The sequence below is a fragment of the Emys orbicularis genome, chromosome 18, assembly GCF_028017835.1.
Source record: "Emys orbicularis isolate rEmyOrb1 chromosome 18, rEmyOrb1.hap1, whole genome shotgun sequence".
NCBI classification, from domain to species: Eukaryota; Metazoa; Chordata; order Testudines; family Emydidae; genus Emys; species Emys orbicularis.
In genome coordinates, this window is record NC_088700.1 from 3,389,824 (window position 1) to 3,410,916 (window position 21,093).

General features: G+C 37.2%; 1 protein-coding gene across 3 annotated transcripts in view; it reads right to left on the bottom strand.

Moving 5' to 3' along the window:
• Positions 1 to 21,093, bottom strand: part of NEK6 (NIMA related kinase 6) — a 104,172-nt gene that overhangs the window by 31,064 nt on the left and 52,015 nt on the right. For 2 of the 3 annotated variants that reach the window (XM_065418753.1, XM_065418754.1), the window contains exons 3-6: positions 18,094 to 18,237; positions 16,383 to 16,445; positions 7,490 to 7,600; positions 2,732 to 2,840 (exon numbers count right to left, since the gene is read on the bottom strand). In XM_065418753.1, coding sequence (XP_065274825.1) covers positions 2,732 to 2,840; positions 7,490 to 7,600; positions 16,383 to 16,445; positions 18,094 to 18,237 — 427 coding nt within the window. The remainder of the gene's footprint in view (positions 1 to 2,731; positions 2,841 to 7,489; positions 7,601 to 16,382; positions 16,446 to 18,093; positions 18,238 to 21,093) is intronic. The other variant, XM_065418755.1, reaches the window with a different exon arrangement.

Here is a 21,093-nt window from a genome sequence, read left to right on the forward strand (position 1 = left end):
TACTTCTCAGTGCAGCAGAAATATTAGCAAGGGAAAAGTTGTAGGAAAACAGCATAACAAAAGAGGTAACCTCTCTCACTCACAGAAATCAAAGAAATATTTAAGTCCAGCTTCCCTTTGGAAATGTCACATTTACACAGAGAACTATTTATTATGGTTGACTTTCCCCTTATATCAAAGATTGATCTACATGTCCAAAACTGATCCACATTTTGTGAATGGGACAGTAATTTATATAGAAGTTCTATATTTTTTGTATCAGGCTTAAGATGCAAATTTGCAAACCGTATGTAAGCAACACGTTTGTTCTGTTGGAAGGCTGGTCTTATGGTTAAGTTAGAGGGGGGGCTAGGTTACTTGGATTCTATTTTCAGTTCTGACTTCTGTCATAAATGGCCACTCAAGAGCCCAACAAAATTGGTTGCTTAATAGAGGGAAGGCCCTCCTAATGAAGGTGGAGCCATGTTAACTCAGTACATTTTGAGGATATGAGAGGGAAGTCACCTAATTAGGATGGGCTCGTACATGATTCATTCTTCCACTCACTTCCTTTGATTATCAACTTGCTCACTGAATATCAGTCCCCTGGTAAGTAACAAATGTGTTTGTAAGTTACATTAACATGATTTTTTTGTGTCTCTTTCACACTGAAATGCACTGCAATGGGTTGGAACTAGCTTGTGAATAAAACATGCAGTTACAAGCATGCAGGTAACATGCCAAGCAAGGGTCCATCCACTTCAGTAGCCTAACTTAATAATTTTCTCATTTTTAAAAATGACTGATTGTTTAAATGTTGGTGAATAGATTTTTAAGGCCAGAAGGAACCATTGTGATAATTTAGTCTGACCTCCTGCATGACACAGGCCATAGGATTTCCATACATATAATTCATGCTTCAAGTCCAATAGCTGTAGTAAACAAGAGCATATCTTTTAGAAAAAATCTAACCGTGATTTAAAAATTTCGAGTCATGGAGTGATCTTTCCATTCTAAAATACTGCATGTTCATTACATCACCATATATGGATCTGGATATGTGACTGATCCAGAGCCAACAAAAGTCCATGGGGCTCTTTCTATTGACTCCAAGAGGGTTCGGCTCAGGCATTAGCACATTGACCCCTGCTGAGACTCTCGTACAACGAAATGAATGTCATAATCTGAATGCAGAATGTTTCTACCACATGGATTACAATGTCTTCAACATCCTAACGTCTTATAAAGGAAAAATAACGCAAGCCCCCTGCAGTGCCTCATACCTACATTGAATCAAAGATGGCTTCCAGGGCTAGGACAAGAAGATGCAACACTCTCCCTGCAGAGTTTTGTATGAGGCAACTATTTTGGGGAAACTCAAAGAAATTATAAGCCAACAGTGTGTTAGCACAATGCATTTTTAATCTGAAATGTCTGACGGGTGACTGTTCAAGTCCAACATTTGAGGCAAAGATCATTCTAAACTGGAACAGCAGGTAGAGAGTAGGAACTTTGGTGTTTTTTTTGTCTTTTGTTTCTTTTTTTAAGGATTTCTCAGACCGCTTTCCCTCATCTCCCCTTCCACCCGTACAAAAAAAAAAAAAAAAATGCACAATTTAGCTTTACACAAGTCTAATAACCTAAAAGGAAAGCTCTGAATTGCCTTCACTTCACTCTAACCCTTCCCTCATCTTTGCAATGAAAATGAACTGCAAAAAGTCAATGGGGGAAGAGGGAGAGGCCCCTCTTCAGAAAAACAACCAGAAACTTGGAATATAACATAGCTAACCCACCCAGCAGAGTATGCATCTCATTCACAAAGCAGAGCTCTCACTCTGCCCAACACATCCTGTCCGACAGGACACCACAGGAGGTTTTATACAAAATATTTTGTCCGCTTATAAGACAGTCAAAGTAAGTGAAGCTCAGTTTCCCCAAGCTAAACCCCAAGTCATGGTGTGCAATAGTGAATCCTCTTTCCCCCTGAATTATAGTAGACTTGTGTACATGACAGGCTACTATCATTTACTATAGTCTAAATCAGGCATACCTGGAAGGCTGCAAGAGGCGACTACGTAGGAGCGGAATTCTAGTTCTCTCTTTGCTGGAGAATTGAGTGAGGCATTCACCACTTGTAAAGGGAATGGAATTAATGAGCAGCAGAGATTGGTATTTGCTCCTTTGTGGTGCATTTGCACTTCCTGGGTCAAGTCCTTCACAAAACATTTCATTTGTACTATAAGGGGCAAAGTAATTTTTGGATAGAGCCCAAAGTGATGAAAAGTTCTAAGACAAGAGCTAGAAAAATAATTAATGAACATTGAGAATGGGGTATAAAAAAGTTTGGAACGTATTTATATTAATATTCCCAAATTCGCTTATGAGACAGAAAAACTCCCCTAAACTCTCTCTAAGGTCATACTAAATATAATTAAGACTATTTCTTAGCATTCACTGCATCCACTAGTCTCAGCATTTTACTTCTGACACGTTTGTAATGGCAGGTTTGACACTTCTAGTTAATATCAGTGTCTGGAATAGAAAGCAGCTCATCTTCATAATACTATACTCACTTCGGACTGAATCCTCTAACAACGAGGCAAAAGACACGAGGAGAAATCCATCTCGCAAGCACCAGTCTCTCTCTAAACATGCACTGGCTGAACATCAGCATAATTGTTTTTGAATGTGGGCGCTTACTAATTGGAACATTATATTATTATTCAGTGAAAAGAGACTGAATTAATGTTACCTCTGTGCATCACCCTGCGGGAGTGCATGTGTTCGACTGCACTGCATAACTGCACAAAATATTTCCACACCGTCCTTTCCGGGATTAACCGTTTCTGCTTTTTAAAATACTGTGGAAGGAAATAAATAAAAGATCAGTGAAGAAGCAAAATATCTGTCTCATTCCTGGACTCATGTTAGTCAGCTGTTGACTGCTCATGTCCACCAGATCAACAGCGGCATGGCTCATCTTCTGATTAGCATTTAACTCCTTCTCTGTGTATGTAAACTTCAATACAATTCACTAATTAACAACCACTATGAAAAATATGCTTAAATAGGTTTGACATTTTTGAATGGACACCAATTATAATTAGCATTAATCTCCTTAATTACCTTGCAAAACATATTTAATGCCTCAAAACAACAAATGTCTGGAGTATTTTGCCTTAAGTAACAAAGGATTTTTTTTTAAAAACCAACATCTTGTAGATGTTCATCATTAATGTACAGTCTATTAACAAAGAAAATCAATTTCTCCATTTTCTTCCCCCAGCCGCCCAAAACTACCATGGAATCAACTGGGTATCCCCAATTCCGATGTAATAATATATCCCTAAGAGTTCACACATAGACATAACCTTTGGGAAAGCCAAACTGTCTCAAAGCAAAAATAAAAACAGATTACAAGGAAGCAAAAATTGAGATTGTAAGCTCTTTGGGACAAAGACTGTCCTATCACAGCTTTGTAAAGCACATAGTACAATGGAGTCCCAATCCTTTGGGCCTCTGAGCATTGTTAGAACACACACAAATTAATAATCATAATCACCACCACCACATAGCACAGCCATAAACTGTCGATACTTCTCTGGAGTAGTTTTACGTGCTATTCCCCAAGATGTAAATAAAGCAAGGCACTGAGTTATCACCAGTATAATCCAGGGCAGACACTGCTGAAATATCCTCGCTAACCATGCACCTCACCCTCTACATCTTTTCTCAAAACTCACTTCTTTGGATTATCTTTCCATTGCTGGCCAGTACTTGACTCTCTTTAGTGACCCTCACTCCAGGCACTAAACCAATTCTTTATTTATACATTTAGTTACAGAACCAATAAGATGCATATAAACCTCAGTTGTTTAATGTTTATTATTGTCATCCTTTGCCATGTAAGGTATAATTTAGAATATAGTGATCTCCTCTGGACAGGCACCTGTGATTTTTCTGATAAGATGTTGTGCACCCTTATGATGCTATACCATTATATTTGTTTTACATCATACAACTAAGAATTTTCACTAAAAATCTTAAGAGGAGGAATAAAGGTGCTAGATTGGTTGAAAGATGCCCATCTTGTATTTGTCCCTCTTGATACAGACAGCTGATGCCTGTTGTGACATTCAGCATTTTATATGAAAGTTATCTGAATCAAATAATGGCAAAAATTTATCTTGCAGATCAGCTGTGAAAAGGTGTAACTGTGCAATTCGCCAAAAGGCAAAACTGACAGCTTACAGCAGTTTGAAACCAAAACCTAAGAGTAGAGTGCAGCAGAACTGCGGAGGATGATGGATAAAGTGTTATTTACACCATAATATTAGCTTAATTCTCATTAAAGTATTTAAGTGAAGATATGTTAGACCACAAGTGGTAATTTTCTAAATGTCATGTCCAATAAGATTTGCCTGACATTTACCAGAAAGCCAAAATTCTCCAGTGGGTTATACAGCAACACTCTGTTACATCAGCTTTATAACAGCTCATAAATAATGCAGGCGACAGGGACATGACAAAGACAGTCCCTGTTTTTATCACTCTCACACCTTCAGAGTGTTGTTATTGCTGTTCCTACCGCCTCCCTGAAGCATAAGACTAACATACGTCTAAAACAAGGGGGGATGGGGAGGAGAGAGGAAGGGGGAATCAAACAACTTTATCCATTAATATTTGGATTCTATTTAACCACTACAAAATTCAGTTCCTTTTGTTTCAGTACAGGGACCTGGTTGAGTATAATATTCTGGCCTGAGGATTTTCTCAACAAGATCACTAAGCAGAGCTGGTTCTAGCTTTTTGCTCGAGTGGTGTTTGCTATCCTATGAAAGAGACAACCAGAGTTCTTTACCTATTCTACAATGGTACAGGCTGGTAATCATGACGATCCTAATGCCAACTACACTATCATGTAAATAGACTCTTCCATTTTTCATCCTTGTTTGCATTTAATTTTTGCATACATCAAAATTCTATCTACAGGTTTGTCACAAATGAAAACACACTATTTGTATCATGGGGAGGCGGGGCAGGAATCAATGCCCCTTTCCTTTTACAATTATTTTGGGAAACAGGCAAGTCCATAAAGTATTTACTAGTTATAGCATCACAGTCTTGTCCAAGTTATCAAACTAAGGGCAGATCTGCACTACCGCTTAAGTCGATGTAACTTACCGTCACTCAGAGGTGTGAAAAAGACTCCCCCTTGAACAACGCAAGTCACAGCGACCTAAGCGCTGGCCACACCAGTGCAATGTCAGCGGGAGATGCCCTCCCGCCAACATAGCTTCTGCCTCTCATGGTGGTGCAGTAATTATGCCAACAGGAGAGCGCTCTCCTGTCAGCACAGAATGTCTTCACCAGACTCGCTACAGCGGCGCTGCTGCATCGGGGCAACTGTGCCAATGTAGCGCTTCTAGTGTAGACCCGCCCTTAGAATCACCAAAATTAATTTTTAGAGAAAGACACCAAACTGGAAGTAAAAAATATTAAAAGCTGAAATTATCAATCCTGAATGGTACATTTGTGTTTATTACATTTATGAAAAGCTCATTTAAGCCAAAACGTGAAATTTCTTCATCAGATACAATAATATTTTAAAATTGTGTAAGCACTACTTTTTTTCAACTAAGCAAACTCTACTCAAAGATTTACACAGGAGCATGGTCACTAGGGTAACCAGATGTCCCGATTTTATAGGGACAGTCCCGATTTTGGGGGCTTTTTCTTATATAGGCTCCTATTACCCCCGCACCCCATCCCAATTTTTCACATTTGCTGTCTGGTCACCCTAATGGTCACTGCCCCCAACACTTGCTTTCAGAATGGTTCTTTTCTTTCCTCAAATCTTTAAATGCAAGTACTGAAAAGCCTCTGATCAATCTGGATGTTTTCTGGGGTCTCTTGGGAGAAGGAGCAACATGCAGTAAACAGCAACAATGCAATGTTAAAAGTATATGCAAGATGAAACAATAATCATGAGCTCCCCTCAAGGGCCTGACTTCCTCCCTGCTCTTTGTAGGTTAGCATATTCAGGAAGTAATATCTCCCTTAGCACAGGTCATTACATGAAACAGTCTTCAGCATGAGAGGTACACTAGCTGCTAGCGTTACCATCCACATATACTTTGAGTCACCATCAGCGAATTCAGGTTTATAGATGTTAACAGCATTAACTGTTTGTGGATAAAAGCAATGGCTGAAAACTTTAGGCCGTCCCCCCAAAACTCTCTACCATAGGTCTATTTCCAGCCCCCACTCCCCTTGATGAAGCAAATTCCTTCTCTGAAACGAAGATTTTCAATGCACTGTAAATGTAGCCACTAACTATGGGCTAAATGGCTAACTTTGACAGCCTTTGGCCTGGTGCCTCATAGCTGAGCTGACAGAGAAAACAAATCTGTTAATCAGGTATTTTAGCTGTGACAACAAGGAGGAGGTGAACTTTCCGAAATGTTCATTTATGATAATTACAGAATAATGATGGCAAAAACAGGTAAAATATGGAGAGAAGGTTAAGAGTGCTAACAAACATGATATACCACATCTGTTCTCACAGGGGATGTATGTCTAAAGATTAACATGTCAAAGAAAATACAAAAGCAGGTGATAACAGCTTAACTAAAGCTGGTTCCAACAATACAAGTATTCCTAAGAGCTACATCAGAGAAGAGAAAACACTTGAAAATTTTCTCAATCCTAAATCCCTGTTGTGAAGGAAACTTAATATACTTTTTGAAATGTCTTAAATGTAGCAGACAAGCTACGTGGCTAGTTACCCTACAATAATTAAACGTGCCTATCAATCAGAGACCGGGTAAACCAGCCTTGCAAAATTATACATACCCACTTGCTATGAGTGAATACTGTTTTTTGACAAAACATTTGTTCTTTCTTCATTATCTATCCTCATGGTAAAAGGTAGGTTTTTTGAGATAATAAATCTCTGAAGTTACATCAGCTAGAATAAAAATTACCAACGTCATCAGTCCTCATGCTCCTAATTTAAAAAATAAAAAAGCATGAGAACTGTCCGGATCCCGTTCCTCCTTTCCTTTTTGTCGTATTTTCATTTTACATATTTAAGGAATTATCAAATGAACAACCCACATTTCAAGTTTCCATAAGATTTTCAGACTTAAAATGATTCCTCACATTTTTTAATCAGAATTGGAAATCACTTTTACTTATTCTCTAAAATTCTAGTGAACATCCATTCCAAGCATTCACAGTGCTTTTTTTTTTTATATAGTTTTTCTATATTTTCTTGTATTATGTCACTTTGTACGGTTTATTCTTTGGTTTGTTTTTGTTTTCAATTAGGAAATAGTTCTGGTTTTGAGCTTGTTGAAATTTTCATTGAAATGACCTCCTGCATGTAAGCAAACAAGCGGGGTATCGGGCCCCAAGTTTCTAGTACAGATCTGCTTGTATCTGTCCCCTGAACTTCCAGAATAAATGTGACACCCCTATTTTGCCTCAAGAATTGGTGTGTCCTTACCTTAATCATCTGAGAGAGATCACCTGCATCTGCCAGTTCCAGGACAATGTTCAGTTCATTGTCTTCAATAAAAGAATCCAAATACTTAATTATATTGGGGTGGTTCAGTTGCTGCAGAGAGAGAGAGAGAGAGGGCACGCAAAGTGAATGTACATTACATGAAAGGTGCTTCAGTAATAATGACTCAAAATATACTGCCCATCAGTGTTCATTCCTGTAATTGTTCCACAGCAGTGTCCTTAACAAAAGACAAGGCTATGGCATTTGCTGTGTGTCCATATACACACAAGGATGTGTGGTGAAACACAATTCAGATTATATCTCATATGCGTACAAGGCAAAAGAGAAAGCCAAGCAGTCTTTTGTAAAGAGCAATTAGTTCCATAGTTGAAGTCAAATGGTCTATTCTGTTGTATGTTCAGACAATCAGGGTTTAAAATAATGATCTTGGGAGAAACTTGGTCTGAGCTACAATTAGTAGGATTTCATTTTTTATTTTTTTAAATTAATATCAAGCCCCACCACACTACTAAGATGTTTGTTATAGTAGAGCTTCAAATCCCCATTCAGGATCGGTGTACCATCTTGCTAGGTGCTTTACAAACATACAGGCAGACATTCTCCCTGCCACCAAAAAATACGAAGGGCAGGGGAAGGTCTACAACGGGGGTAGTCAACAGGTGGACCGCAGGCCACATCTGGATCACCAGACACTTTTGAACGGACCCCAAAATCTTTTTTATTTACTTATCATCGTTGTTTTTTTTTATTATTTCTTTCTTTTCTCTGGAGTCTTGACCTTGACCAAAAATTTGGACCTTGCCAAAAAATAACTGACTATCCCGGACTACAACATACAGATTACATACTGCTTGTTAGTTCTGGCTCTCTCTTTTAAAGCTGTATTTATAGTTAAATCTTGATTAATTTAAAAAACAAAATTTGACCAATGCCTCTATCAGGTCTATATTTTTGCATTTAATCCTACCTAGCTTTTTTCTGGGATATATAATTAACTCTAGAATATGGAAAATCTGCCTTTTTCTAATGTTTGTTATATTTTACAATACCCTTCCCTTTTTCTATTTGTTAAAAAATATTTTTAATCCTTGCCTATTATTTTAGGGTATTTAACCCATAGCATTATTTTAAAAATTTTAACCCTTACCATTTTCAAAATATATTCAATCCTAGTCTTTTCATTTAATTACAAATTATTTTTCCATTTATACTTCTTTAGTAACCCTTGCCATTTTAAAAGTATATATCTAATCCCAGTTTTATCTATCAATATTAAAAAAAATTAAGTCTTGCCTTTTTTTTTAATTTAACCCTAGGCTTTTACTGTGTTTGTATTTACTCAGAGCCTTTTCTATTTAATAACTATTTAAAAAAAATTTAATGTACAGATCTTTTTCAGAAGAGACAGTAAAACAACTGCAGATTTAAACAGTTATTATTTAGCTCATGGAGGGCGAAAAGAGCAACTTGGATCCCATTTCAGACCTTTTTGCCTATACAGGATATTGAATAAACCTAGTGAAATATTAATTTTGCCACAATTAGTTAAAGATTTGCTATGATCACTACAGAGAAGGTGCCGAACCTACAAACACTTGTGCAGGTGCCCACATTTATCCTTGTGAGTACTACCACTGACTTGAGTGATGCCAATTACCACCAAGATCATTTTGGGTTAAATGTGCGGCTAGATGGAGCGACTACGTGAACCACTTGTCCTGTAGCATTAATGTGTTCACTGCCACCACTGTGTTCCTTAGAAAGTACAGCACATGAGAAAGTTGGCTCCTTCAGAAATCATTTTTGCCCTACATGTTTTACAAAAATCTGCATCTTCTGGGATGCAAAGATGGAATCAGTATCAGAAAAGCTGGCTGTTTGAAATTCTTGCATACCCGACACTGAAGATTATTATGTAGACAATTCTGCAGGAGAAGCTCCTAACTAACAAAATACCTAGTCAAAAGTAGCTCTTTAATAGAAGGAAAGATTACAAACTCTGAAAAGCCAAGTGTGGACTGGAAATGTGTGGATTCTAGGCTTTCCAAACAATTTTGATACTGTACCCTAAGTTATGGGAAAACTTCTCCAAAAACTTTGAGAACTGATACATGAGATGCATCCATCTACAATGAAAGGAATACAGAATCCCAATGCATGCATCTGGAAATATAGGAAGCATCATTATCGTTTCTGTCTAATCCTAAAGGAAGTAGGTGACACTGCTTCCAAAAGACAACAAAATCTAGTTTCCACATGTCCCCAGCCCTATGCATCAGGCCCAGCAGAAGGAAGCCACCATATTGTTCCATGCGCAGTATTATTCATGAGGAAGTGTATATTACCTGAGACACTGATTCTGCTGAGTTTCAACTGGAAATTATTCTTTAAATACAGTTAATCCTGCCTTAGCATGGGGGGCTAGACTAGATGACTTCCAGAGGTCCCTTCCAGCCCTACATTTATATGATTCTACCTACCGTTCCCTAAATGTCTTGAAAGAAGAGATATCACTTGCCTGTATTCTATTTCTATGGCAGGACAATGATGAATTTCAGGGGTATTCCCATCATTTGCCACCTTATGGTAGACAAGCTCACCATCTATTCTGTGTAGTTGAGTGCTTTGGCTTTTTTTGTTTTGTTTGTTTTTTGTTATATTATAATCGTTAATCCAGATTTCACTTATTTAAATAGCTTTTGTTTTTATAAAGTGCAGCATGAGAGGATTTGTACACTAATATATACACTAATATTTTCTCTTGTTTTCTGGTCTTGTTATGCATTATTCCCAGGACTAAATTAAGAAACAAAACATATTACAATTTCTGTTTTAATATTTTAATGTCTGATTCTCCTAACAAAACTGACAACTGTAATTACTTGGAACATACTGTATGTATCTTGATTTCTGTACTCTCTCTCTCTCTTTGCCTTGTTCTGAATTGCATTTCTCTATTTTGTAAGCCTAAAGTCCAATAAAAATAAATTTAAAAAATAAAAAATGGGCATTTCATCCAGCAGACAGTAGTGACTCCTGTGTGTCTATTTCACGGGTTACTGAGCCGACAGAAACACTGTTATAACCCACCATGTTAATCACTCTGCTCTGCATGCACATTAGGCAATAGATTCTCCTTTGCAATGCCTGGACACTAACTCACATTAGTGTTAATGGGATTCATGTGTAGGCATCAAGAGAAGAATATTCCCACAAGGCTGAACTTAAAAAAAAACAACAACAAAAACAGTCAAGACATTTCAACTGAATATTTTAAAAAATGTCTTCCTTCAGGTGTGCTGATCTACTGCCCTTCCAGCCGAAGAGGTTCAGATGTTCCCTGCAGACATTGCTCTCCACCCAATACTGGTGTCAGGTGCATCCTCTGCAGGCTTCCCAGGACCTGCCAGGCTTGTCTGTGAACTTGCCTCCCAGTAGTGTCTGATGGCTCAGCAAGCTTGGGACATGAACTCTCTCCAAGCAACCCATGTCTTAGTCTTTTGATTAATACCTTAAAACTTTTTTAAAAAAATATATCTATGTTGAGATTAACTTCTACCCTTGTGGGTGGGTCTCCCACGATTCCCCCTTTTCACCTCTGTTACCAGCAGCAGGAGCTGAATACCAATCCCTCTAGAGTCCGTTAAAGCTGTTCCCATAGAGCTAATCGGCAAAGTTCCTTACTCCACCACCCAGCACGTCAGACCAGACCAGCCACCAACATATGGAGATTGTATAGAGGGATTTGTTTAAAAAAAAAAAAAAAAAAAAAAATGACACCTTATTCCCCACACCTCTGAACCCCACTACCCCAGAACATCCAGTGAAGTCACACTGGTTTTATAAAAGACTTGACTGAAGCGGAGATACTGCCCCCCTCTCCCCCCTCCGTACCTCCAACGCTTGTGCATGCACGTGGCAGGGAAGCGATGCGGGAGGTTACTGGAAATTTCTAATCTTTTGACAGAAGGAAACTGCATAACCTTAATTCTCACCAATCTTTAAACGCACAAACAGCACAAAATGCCCTAGCTCGGGTTATTGACATTTTCTCATTTCTTTAATGCAACCTAAAAGTTTGATGGCAGTTAATGCCTGATGTGTATGCACAGCAATGCTGTCAGCAAGAGGCATGCAGAAGAGCAAGTCATCTCCAAATGAGCGAGCATGTTGGCTCCCTGCTGCTGATTACAGCCATATTACTGAGCTGTTTTACCCCTCTCTTTTTACTAGGCTGGTTTTTAATGGGGTATTCTATTCTTTGCAATTCCAGTGAAGTTTTTATTACCTCCCAAATGCACAAGTTTTTCCAATTAATCTACTAAGCACAAAACAACATTTATTTCTGTATCCATACAGGAATTTTGGATCAAAAGAAAGCAGAGGCAAAGCATCATTTTGACACAGATTCACTACAGCAAGCCTGTCCAATTCCTTCAACAACAAAAAATGTATGGAGTCTAACTTGGTATATTAAAAAATTGGGTAAATTGTTTTAATTTGCAGTTTACACAGAAATTATTCTAGACTTTGGAGTGAGGCGGTAACTTAGCGTACAACAGTAGATATCATGGGACAAAATTCACAAATATAAGTATCCAAACTGATTACTTGGCTAAGCTCCAGATAAAACATGCAGTTAGACATTTATTATATATCAATAAACCCACTAGTAGTACACTGACTTGAATTGGACTTAGCACATGTTTAAGTAGTTTGCTGAATCCATTACCCTTAGACACTTTAAACTTTTTATTTAAGATAAAAGGAACAATTGCCTTTCTCAAAACTAATATAATAGTTAAAGGACAGAATTTATTCATTTTTACATAATATTGTTATATTGGGAGCTGGGGTGTTCACATGGATATTGTGTGTTAAGTTACTCATTTAAAAAACAGTATTGACTTTGTTGAAATGTATTGCACACTAATCTAATAAAAACAATTATGGCCAGTTTTTGTTAAAAATGGAAAAAAGTTTAAAAGAAAAAATTCCAGGGAAATTCTTCATGCCATGCCAAGGGAGATCACATGTCTTCTGCAACACAAACTGGAGTCACGCTGTTAAAACCTTACTCCTCTCTCAGAACATGGACTCGCTCTGCCTAATGCCTTACGCGTAGAAACATCCACTACACCGTCCTCAAATTGTACTGCAAAGCACAGTACACCAATGTCAAGTTTTGAAATGTGAAATACTACTTTTTCTAAGAACCACCTCTGTGACTCTGTAAAATGGCCTTCAGTTATTTATACGTAGCTGTAAGAACAGCCAGCATGGGAGCTATCAATTAACAAGAGATGAGTTGCAAATATTGATTTGACAAGTTATTAGCTTTACAGCACTGAGTGAGATGCATTCCAGTTGCTGACACTGACAGACGTACTGAAGCTGGCCTCTTAAAATCCTCCCTAGTCTCTAAACAAAACCTTGAACAATTCTGCCTCACAGCCTTTTGGGAATATAACTTGCCTCTGCATCAAATTATCAAAAAATGCTGACCTGTACAATGTCATTAAAAACTGCTTCTCAAGTTGACATTTAGAACTTTGATTACTCTTAGTTGTGATTTGTTCAGTTTCTCAGAAGCTGACTTATATACATCGTGGGTAAAATCCGTCATATTTTGTTTGATCTTTCATTTGAAAACTAATATACATTTGAAAGAAGTGCCCTATCGGCAGTATCAACTAATATATCCCTTGTGCATTTGCAATACAATATGATTTATCAAACTGACTTTTTAAACCATACTTTGAGCTCCAGCTTATTTGATGGGGCTATGTAAGTGTTCAACCAGCAACGGTTGTTCATAGCACAGCACGATTATTCTTTACTGCATTTTTCAACCAGGAATTTATATTGTCAAGACAGGAGAGAGACTTATGACAGTAATGCTTAAAGCTCCCCAATTCACAGTCGTTTTATGTAGCAAATAACTAAAAAACACAACTCAAAGTATGTTGTCATAGGGCAATAAATAAGGATCAAAATGCAAAAACCTTGGGAGGCTACAGCATCTCCTGAAAAGGAAAAGGAAAAAATAATTTTAAAAGAAATTCCCTGCGTTACTAAGGCTGTGATTTTTAAAATGAAAAAATTTTAAGTTTCTTATTTGTCACCACTTATGCAATTTGTGTATGTTCTGCATTTCATTCAGATAGGAGAGTGATCATCAAAGATCCACCTTCACTTTTTTCTAGTCAGTTTCACTTCCTGTTTCTCATACACAAGTACAATGCTGAAATGCTTGAGTTGCAAACGTTGAAGGAGAATGGTTGATGTTAAAGAAAAAAAATTGGTTTAATTTGAAATACTTATAATACTTTTCAAAAATACATTCACTGAGCCCTATTAGTACATTTGCACATAAGCAGGGTATACCTACCCATTGTTCCTACAAGTTTCAATGTAAAATGGACAGAAAAATCAATTCAGATACAAAATATCAATTGGACTAGATTAATTTCCAACCTCAAAGTGGTACAGATTTTATTTATTTTTTGAGTAAACATTTTTTTGAAAAATCAACTGCTACATTTTGGGCTTAAGTGAGTGGGCAACCCCTCTACAACAGAGATTTCAACTCTGTGATTTTCATCAGAAAAATCTCATTCCTAGCTGGCTTAGAGTGAGTAAAGACACATATTAATTTATCCTGGCAGGATTACTAAAACTTCAGAAATACTTAAGGTAAAATTTAGCATTATCCTAAAAAAAATAAAAACCTGGAAAAATGACGCAGTTAAAGTTTTGCATAAAGATAAGTGACATGTTAGCATAAGTTACTATGGATTCCAAGCTGTGGAATATGAGTTGGTAATATTTTCAAATAAATCAATTCAATTTAAAAAAACAAAATACAAACTAGTAATGAATCTAGTCTACTTGTATAACTGGAGCCAATCTACTACTAGGATGAAGTCCCAGCTATGGAAGAAGAATCATAAACTAAGTCACTGTGGCCTATGATTTACAAAAGTGGCACATTTGCTGCTATTTGGAAGATAGCTGTCACGTTTTTCAGGACACACCATGACTTGCTTGATCTTGAACCTGTAAAGCTGCCCAACTTAAACATGCTGGCTGAGTTACAGCCTGATCCAACTCCCATTGACCTCAAAGGGATTTGGAACAGGCCCTCAGTTCTGCCAGTTGACGCTATGTACAGCAAGAGATACTTGGGAGAACAAGAAGAGTCAAAGAGCTAAGAATGGAGGAAATTATATGTAAAGATATATATTTAATTAATTATATATTTTAAAAGCAATACAGTAGATGGGGAAGTGCTAATTATCCCACCATATCATACCATCTCTTACTGCTCTTTTCACAACCCAGACAGTACAGTATTCACAGCTTGACATCTGGCTCCTTGGTGAGCTTTACACAGGAAGATTTGGAGTTGCCTCTGGTCATCTCATCCGGTTAGGATGATAATTGACTGTCTATGAGCCCTTGTCATCTTGGATATTTTATTTTCACTCACCTTTGATTCTGATAAATTTGCACATACTGTCCTGAATAAGTCCAGTGCAAACATATGACAGTGCCCCACAACTAAATAATCTTTCTGTAAGATTCCACATCTGAATTGCCAGGATCCAAAATTCTCTTGGTGAATAGTAAGTTTGGCATTATTTTCTTTTTCATTACAAACTCTTTAGCAGGTAGACTAAGCGCACACAAACAGCTTTGATATAATTCTAACTATATGTCCATACCATACAACTGCCACAGGCTGACCAGACTTTCACCTACAGTAGTATCATGATATCTGATATTCATCAGAGGAAGAGCTAATTCCTATTGCTACACTAACATTCCATTTTGCATATGTAAAGAGAGATGCAATAAGATGGCTTCCGGTTGGATAAGCTCTTATATGAATTCCAGCTGTTACCACCGTGAAGCGAATGAGGGATGTTCTCCTCTGGCCATCACTTTGTGTATACACAAACTCACACCGATAGCCGTTATCCATCCCTGCCAGCAGGTGCTTTGGAAAGGTAGACCCTTGTACATTAACTCAAATCAAACTATGAAACTCATCCTTGTCATGAAAGAACAGCAACAACAGTATGATCCAATTGCAGGAACCGAAGCTGGGTTTTTCTTACCAGAGGTTACATGCAAAGTCTATTGAGTGTAAACTAACTGATTAATGAACCACTTCCCAACGTCGGGAGTGCCAGGAGGGGCAAGTTGCACTGATACTCTCCTGCCACCAATTTCCAAACTTTATTTTGTTCATCACCTACTGGCAGAGCCTGTCTCCTTGTGCCAAAATAGCATGCAGTGTCTGTGGCATATTTAAATTTGTTCAGTCCTCTATTACTGTAGAGAAAAAGAGGGATGCGTGTACTGTGGAAACAACCCATACATCGTCAGCATTTAAATAACCCCAGTTCACACATGACATGTGGACTCAAATACATAGAAATGCACATGCCCTCTGGCCAAAACCTGGCCAGCAGGTGATGCATAATCACTTTTAAGAAAAAATACTTCCCAGCCAATGCCCCTGCCATGCTGTGTGCAAGATCTGTGGAGGAGAAAACAGATACTTGTGCATAAGGCAAAAAGGAGCAGAATGGATACCCTAGAGCTCTAAAGGGCAGAAAACTACAAAGAACCAAGAGGTGGGCGAAAAGGCATGTATTGCACAAAACTGCTATGGAAACTAGTTAGATAAAACACCCTGCAACCAAAGAGAGGTCCACTGCAAAGTTCCAGACAGGAATTGTAAATATATGTCATCTTACTTGATTTGCCACCCAACACAAATAGTAATCTGCCTGCAGGGACATAAAACAAAATATTTTCAAAACATGAAAAAGTAAAAATAAGCCACTGTAGAAATTCTTACCTTCAAAAGGTCAATTTCTTTAATGCAATCCTGTCTGGCCTTGGCATCCATCATTTCAAATATCTTCAACACAAGACAAAAGTGAAATATTAAATAAATAATAATAATAATAATAATAATAATGAGGCAAGAAAGCAGATAAGCTCTACTCATTTTAAACCAGCATTCGTTTTCTTTCCCTTCCTTAACTTAATGAATGTAAGGGTCCTATTGCAGTCACCAGACTTGCATCTGGTTGACATATTCTTTGTTTTAAAACCACTACAAACTAGGAAGCAGCAAAATTAACATTAGCACCTTTTGGCAACATGCTAAATGGTGGGGGAAATGAGATTTTAGTTTGTAGATGTTTTGCCTATTTTGTGACCTTAAAAAAAACAGTTACTTAATTTAACACTGTTTTCACATTGTGCATAAAATATTTATATATATATATATATATATATATATATATATATATATATATATATATCTATTTCTATTTCTATTTCTATTTCTATTTCTATTTTCTCTTTAAACAATTTAGAATTGTTCTTCCTCTCACAGATTCCCATCCATTAATTAAGAGTAATTAGCGCTAATATTTATTCTCTAATAATCAGAGAGCAAGTCACTGGTAATAGGAATTTAAAAGATACGTTGAAGGATTAAAGGCAAATTTCTTCAAGAAAAACACTGTTCTGAACACTGTATGGTATTTTAATCCAAGTTTGTAATATATTTGTGTGCCGCATCTTCAGAATTTTGTTTTAAACAATATAACTAATTATAGTAGAAAGAAAACTAATTTCTTTTTATTTAATTGTGTTCCACCAATGAAAGTCTGGCCACTGAATATCTTTGTTCATAATGTCAGCTGCTCCTCTACTTCTAGATACTAATGACTCAGATGAGAAGAGCAGTGAGCCATCGTTTCCATCTCTAACTTTATGTCCTCAACCATCTGCCTCTTATCAGTCATCCAGCCTTTCATCACACTCAATATTCTCATATGATAGTCCATGTCAAGATGCCAGATCCTTAATTTTATGGCTATGCCCATTAAAACCTTTGTTTTTATACATATTATCAATCAAAAATGAAATGGCCATATTCTAATAAAAAAATAAAGGAAAATTAAAAGTAGTATGAAATGACAATCCTTTTTACACTGGTGATACTGGAAGTGTCTAGCCATTCCTAGATGCAATGGTCACAAGGGATCAAGATTAGGCAGCACAAACACATTAACTCAAATCTGGTCAAGATGGAAGCTGGATTTGTCCGCCCTATGTGGAATAACTGAAGAAGGCAATTAGGAGGAGGAAGCAGAGAGTCAGGGCTTGGGTTCTATTCCCAGTTTATACCACTGACTCACTGTGTGACTAACTAAATCAGTTAACCTCTGTCTTCATGTATCCATCTGTAAAATGGGTATGATAGTATTCACATACCTCAAATAGGCCTTATCCTTCTTAATTAGTGTTTATGAAACTGAACCTTTCAAAGGTGTTGCTCTATATGGGAGCCAAAAATAACTAATGTTTATGACAGCAATTAAGGACAAAAGGACTTCCAAAACAGCTTTCTGCTCCTCGGTTTATTTCCACCGGTGAGAGAATTCTCAAGGGGAAGCAAACACTTCACCTGTAACATCTGTGCAAAGTAAGCAGACATCTCAGAAATCTTCCTTTTACCTGCAATACAATAAGCTACAATTTTAAACACTCACCTGAACTTTCTTTAACGCCACGGTTTTTCTGTCCAGAAGGCAAGTTGCTTTGTAGACTTCACTGAATTGCCCACGGCCAATCTTTTTCTCTATCTGAAAATCTGCCAAGGTGCAGCGATATGGATATGACGTCAAATGCCTCTGCTTATTCAAAAGAAATAAAAACAGCCATTGAACTAGACAAACTGACAAAAACATGAGCAGGTATTTCTCCATCCCTCTCCTTTTCTCACTCACAGACAGCACCTTCTATGACTTGATAATCACAGTAAGTATTGCACCTAAGCAATCTACAGGGGAGCATGAAAAGCCAGAAGGCCAAAAAACCCTCTGCTTTATGGAAATGGGCTGAATTTCTCTCTTCAATCACAACTTCCCCTTTCTGCTTCAGGCCACTTACAGTTCAAACCACCTTGCACCAGAGTACTGAACAGTGAATATTCAGTGCCATTAAAAAAAAAACCCAGCATAGATCCATGAAGTCCCACAAAATGTATCTGTTTACAAAAATAAACTGTTCGTGGAATCAAATGGATTGACTACATATTAAAACAAACAGATCCCCCAAATAGTTGACAAGATTGTTTTAAAGGCCAATAGGTATAAGCAACATACACTTTCAGGTCAAATTAAATAAAAACGGTCAACTTATCTAATACTTCATTTGAGGATGCAAGAATTTCAATTCTTCCGTAGTAACTGCAGCAACAAAATTTGCATTCCATAACACTGGCAAACATTTTCACTTCTTATGCATTTCTGCATTTTTGTGTATTACCCATTTAAAAATATTACCCATAGAAAACCCAAACATAAATCTGAGCACATTAGTTAACCCTAATGATTACAGAACAATTGCACAGAAAGAAGCAAGTTTAAAACTGTAAACATGCGAATACTTTTGGTCTTATTTCTGATGTGCAAAGAACTGAACCTAGGCCGATTGATCTAGGGACACATTTATCTGTCAATATATTCATTTTCAGTCTAATTCCATTGATGTTACTAGTGCATCTAGTTTAGTTTGTTAAAATAAGGAAAAAAGGAAATAAAGAGAGTGTGCTGGTCTCCTGTGTAAATAACTAATTAGGCCCAAACTGCTGTCTCCCCAGTTACTTGCCCTCAAATCAACTTTGCATATTATTTTCACCAGGGACAGATTGAAGCCTACTTTTGAGCAGTCTCAGGTAAATATGTGGTTAGGCAGGTATATACAGTATAACAAGCATTATGTACGCCACAGACCAGGAACTACTCCCGAGAGCCATTCTGGTCTCTTCTATAATTAACATGAGCGCTAACCAATGTTTAAGAACTAAATTAATGACTAAAAGTTGCTGTGCATGCCAAGTACAGTATTTTTAAGCTTCAATATCTTAAGCCATTTTTGAGTTATTATAACAAAATAAAAAAAAATTAGAGCAGTTTGTAAATCAATCCTTTGTAAACTTTCATTCTTTAAATATAAATTATTTACAATTGAGGCCCTAGTTGACAATCCCAGCAAAGGTGCCCAGGATTGAACAGGATATGGAAACTGTATATTTTGATACATTTGAAAATAAAGGAAAATTAAAAGTAGTATGAAATGACAATCCTTTTTACACTGGTGATAATTGGAAGTGTCTAGCCATTCCTCGATGCAATGGTCACAAGGGATCAAGATTAGGCAGCACAAACACATTAACTCAAATCTGGTCAAGATGGAAGCTGGATTTGTCTGCCCTATGTGGAATAACTGAAGAAGGCAATTAGGAGGAGGAAGCAGAGAGTCAGGGCTTGGGTTCTACTCCCAGTTTATACCACTGACTCACTGTGTGACTAACTAAATCAGTTAACCTCTGTCTTCATGTATCCATCTGTAAAATGGGTATGATAATACTCACATATCTCAAATATGGATATGGAAACTGAGAAGCCAGTCCTACCTACTATTGCCATGGCCTAACCTCTTCTGTGGATAACGCATATCAGTCCAGTACCTCTCACTAGCACTATGTTCATGGCAGTATAGAATCTCTTTGGACTTTATATTTGTTGACAAGTCAGATTACACTTCCTTCTTTGCAACATCAGCAGAAATAAAAGTTACTAAAATATACAACTTAACAATAAAATATTTTTTTTCAAAACCTTCCAGGTTTATAGCTGTTTGCCCAATTCTGAACTATAACCAAAAATAATGAAAATATCTTGTTGGCAGAGGCTTTGTGACCAAGATCATATATTCCTCACACAAAACATTGTAAAAACTCCATGTTTCTCAGCTGGAATTTTTGAGATACCTGAGCTAAGAGATTGCTGAGCATTACAGTTTGTACAGCAAAGTCAAACCATTTTCAGGAACTACCATCACCTTGACAAATACAGAACAACAACAGTGGAATGCTACTCCACTGGAGCTGTAGGGAAGATGAAAGGACAGGTTGTATTAAAGACTATGATATACAAAATATAATTCTGTATAATAAATTGTCAATTAAAAGACTATCCAGTCCTTTCATCCTTTGTCCCCTTTTCCCAATGTCACTTTGTAGCTGGCAATATGTTTTGTTGCTACACCTTCTAATACATACCTAAACTACTTCCCCATCAGTCGTTCCAGGGATTGCTAAATGAGGATTAAAATCTAGGATAATTCTCAAAAGACCACACCATTTGTGAAATATACACATGGGTGGTTATGAATTCCAGCCAAGATGAAAATATCACAATACTATAAGGTTCAGTCAAAGTCTCCTAATGCAAGTAGGCACATGGTTGTGAATTTAACTCCAGGTCATCTTCATCAACTTTCCCAGTTTAAGAGCCCTAAAAGAGCAAACACACTCATCTTCCCATAAAGTGACACTCACAGTAATTGTTTTTGAAACATCAAAGCCAAGGGTGAATTTTTCCACCCCCAGAACACCTAAACTATCTGAAACTGATTTTATTACTCTGGGCTGAAGAACCACAATTAGAATTTTAACTCAAGTACAATAATTTATACAAACAATT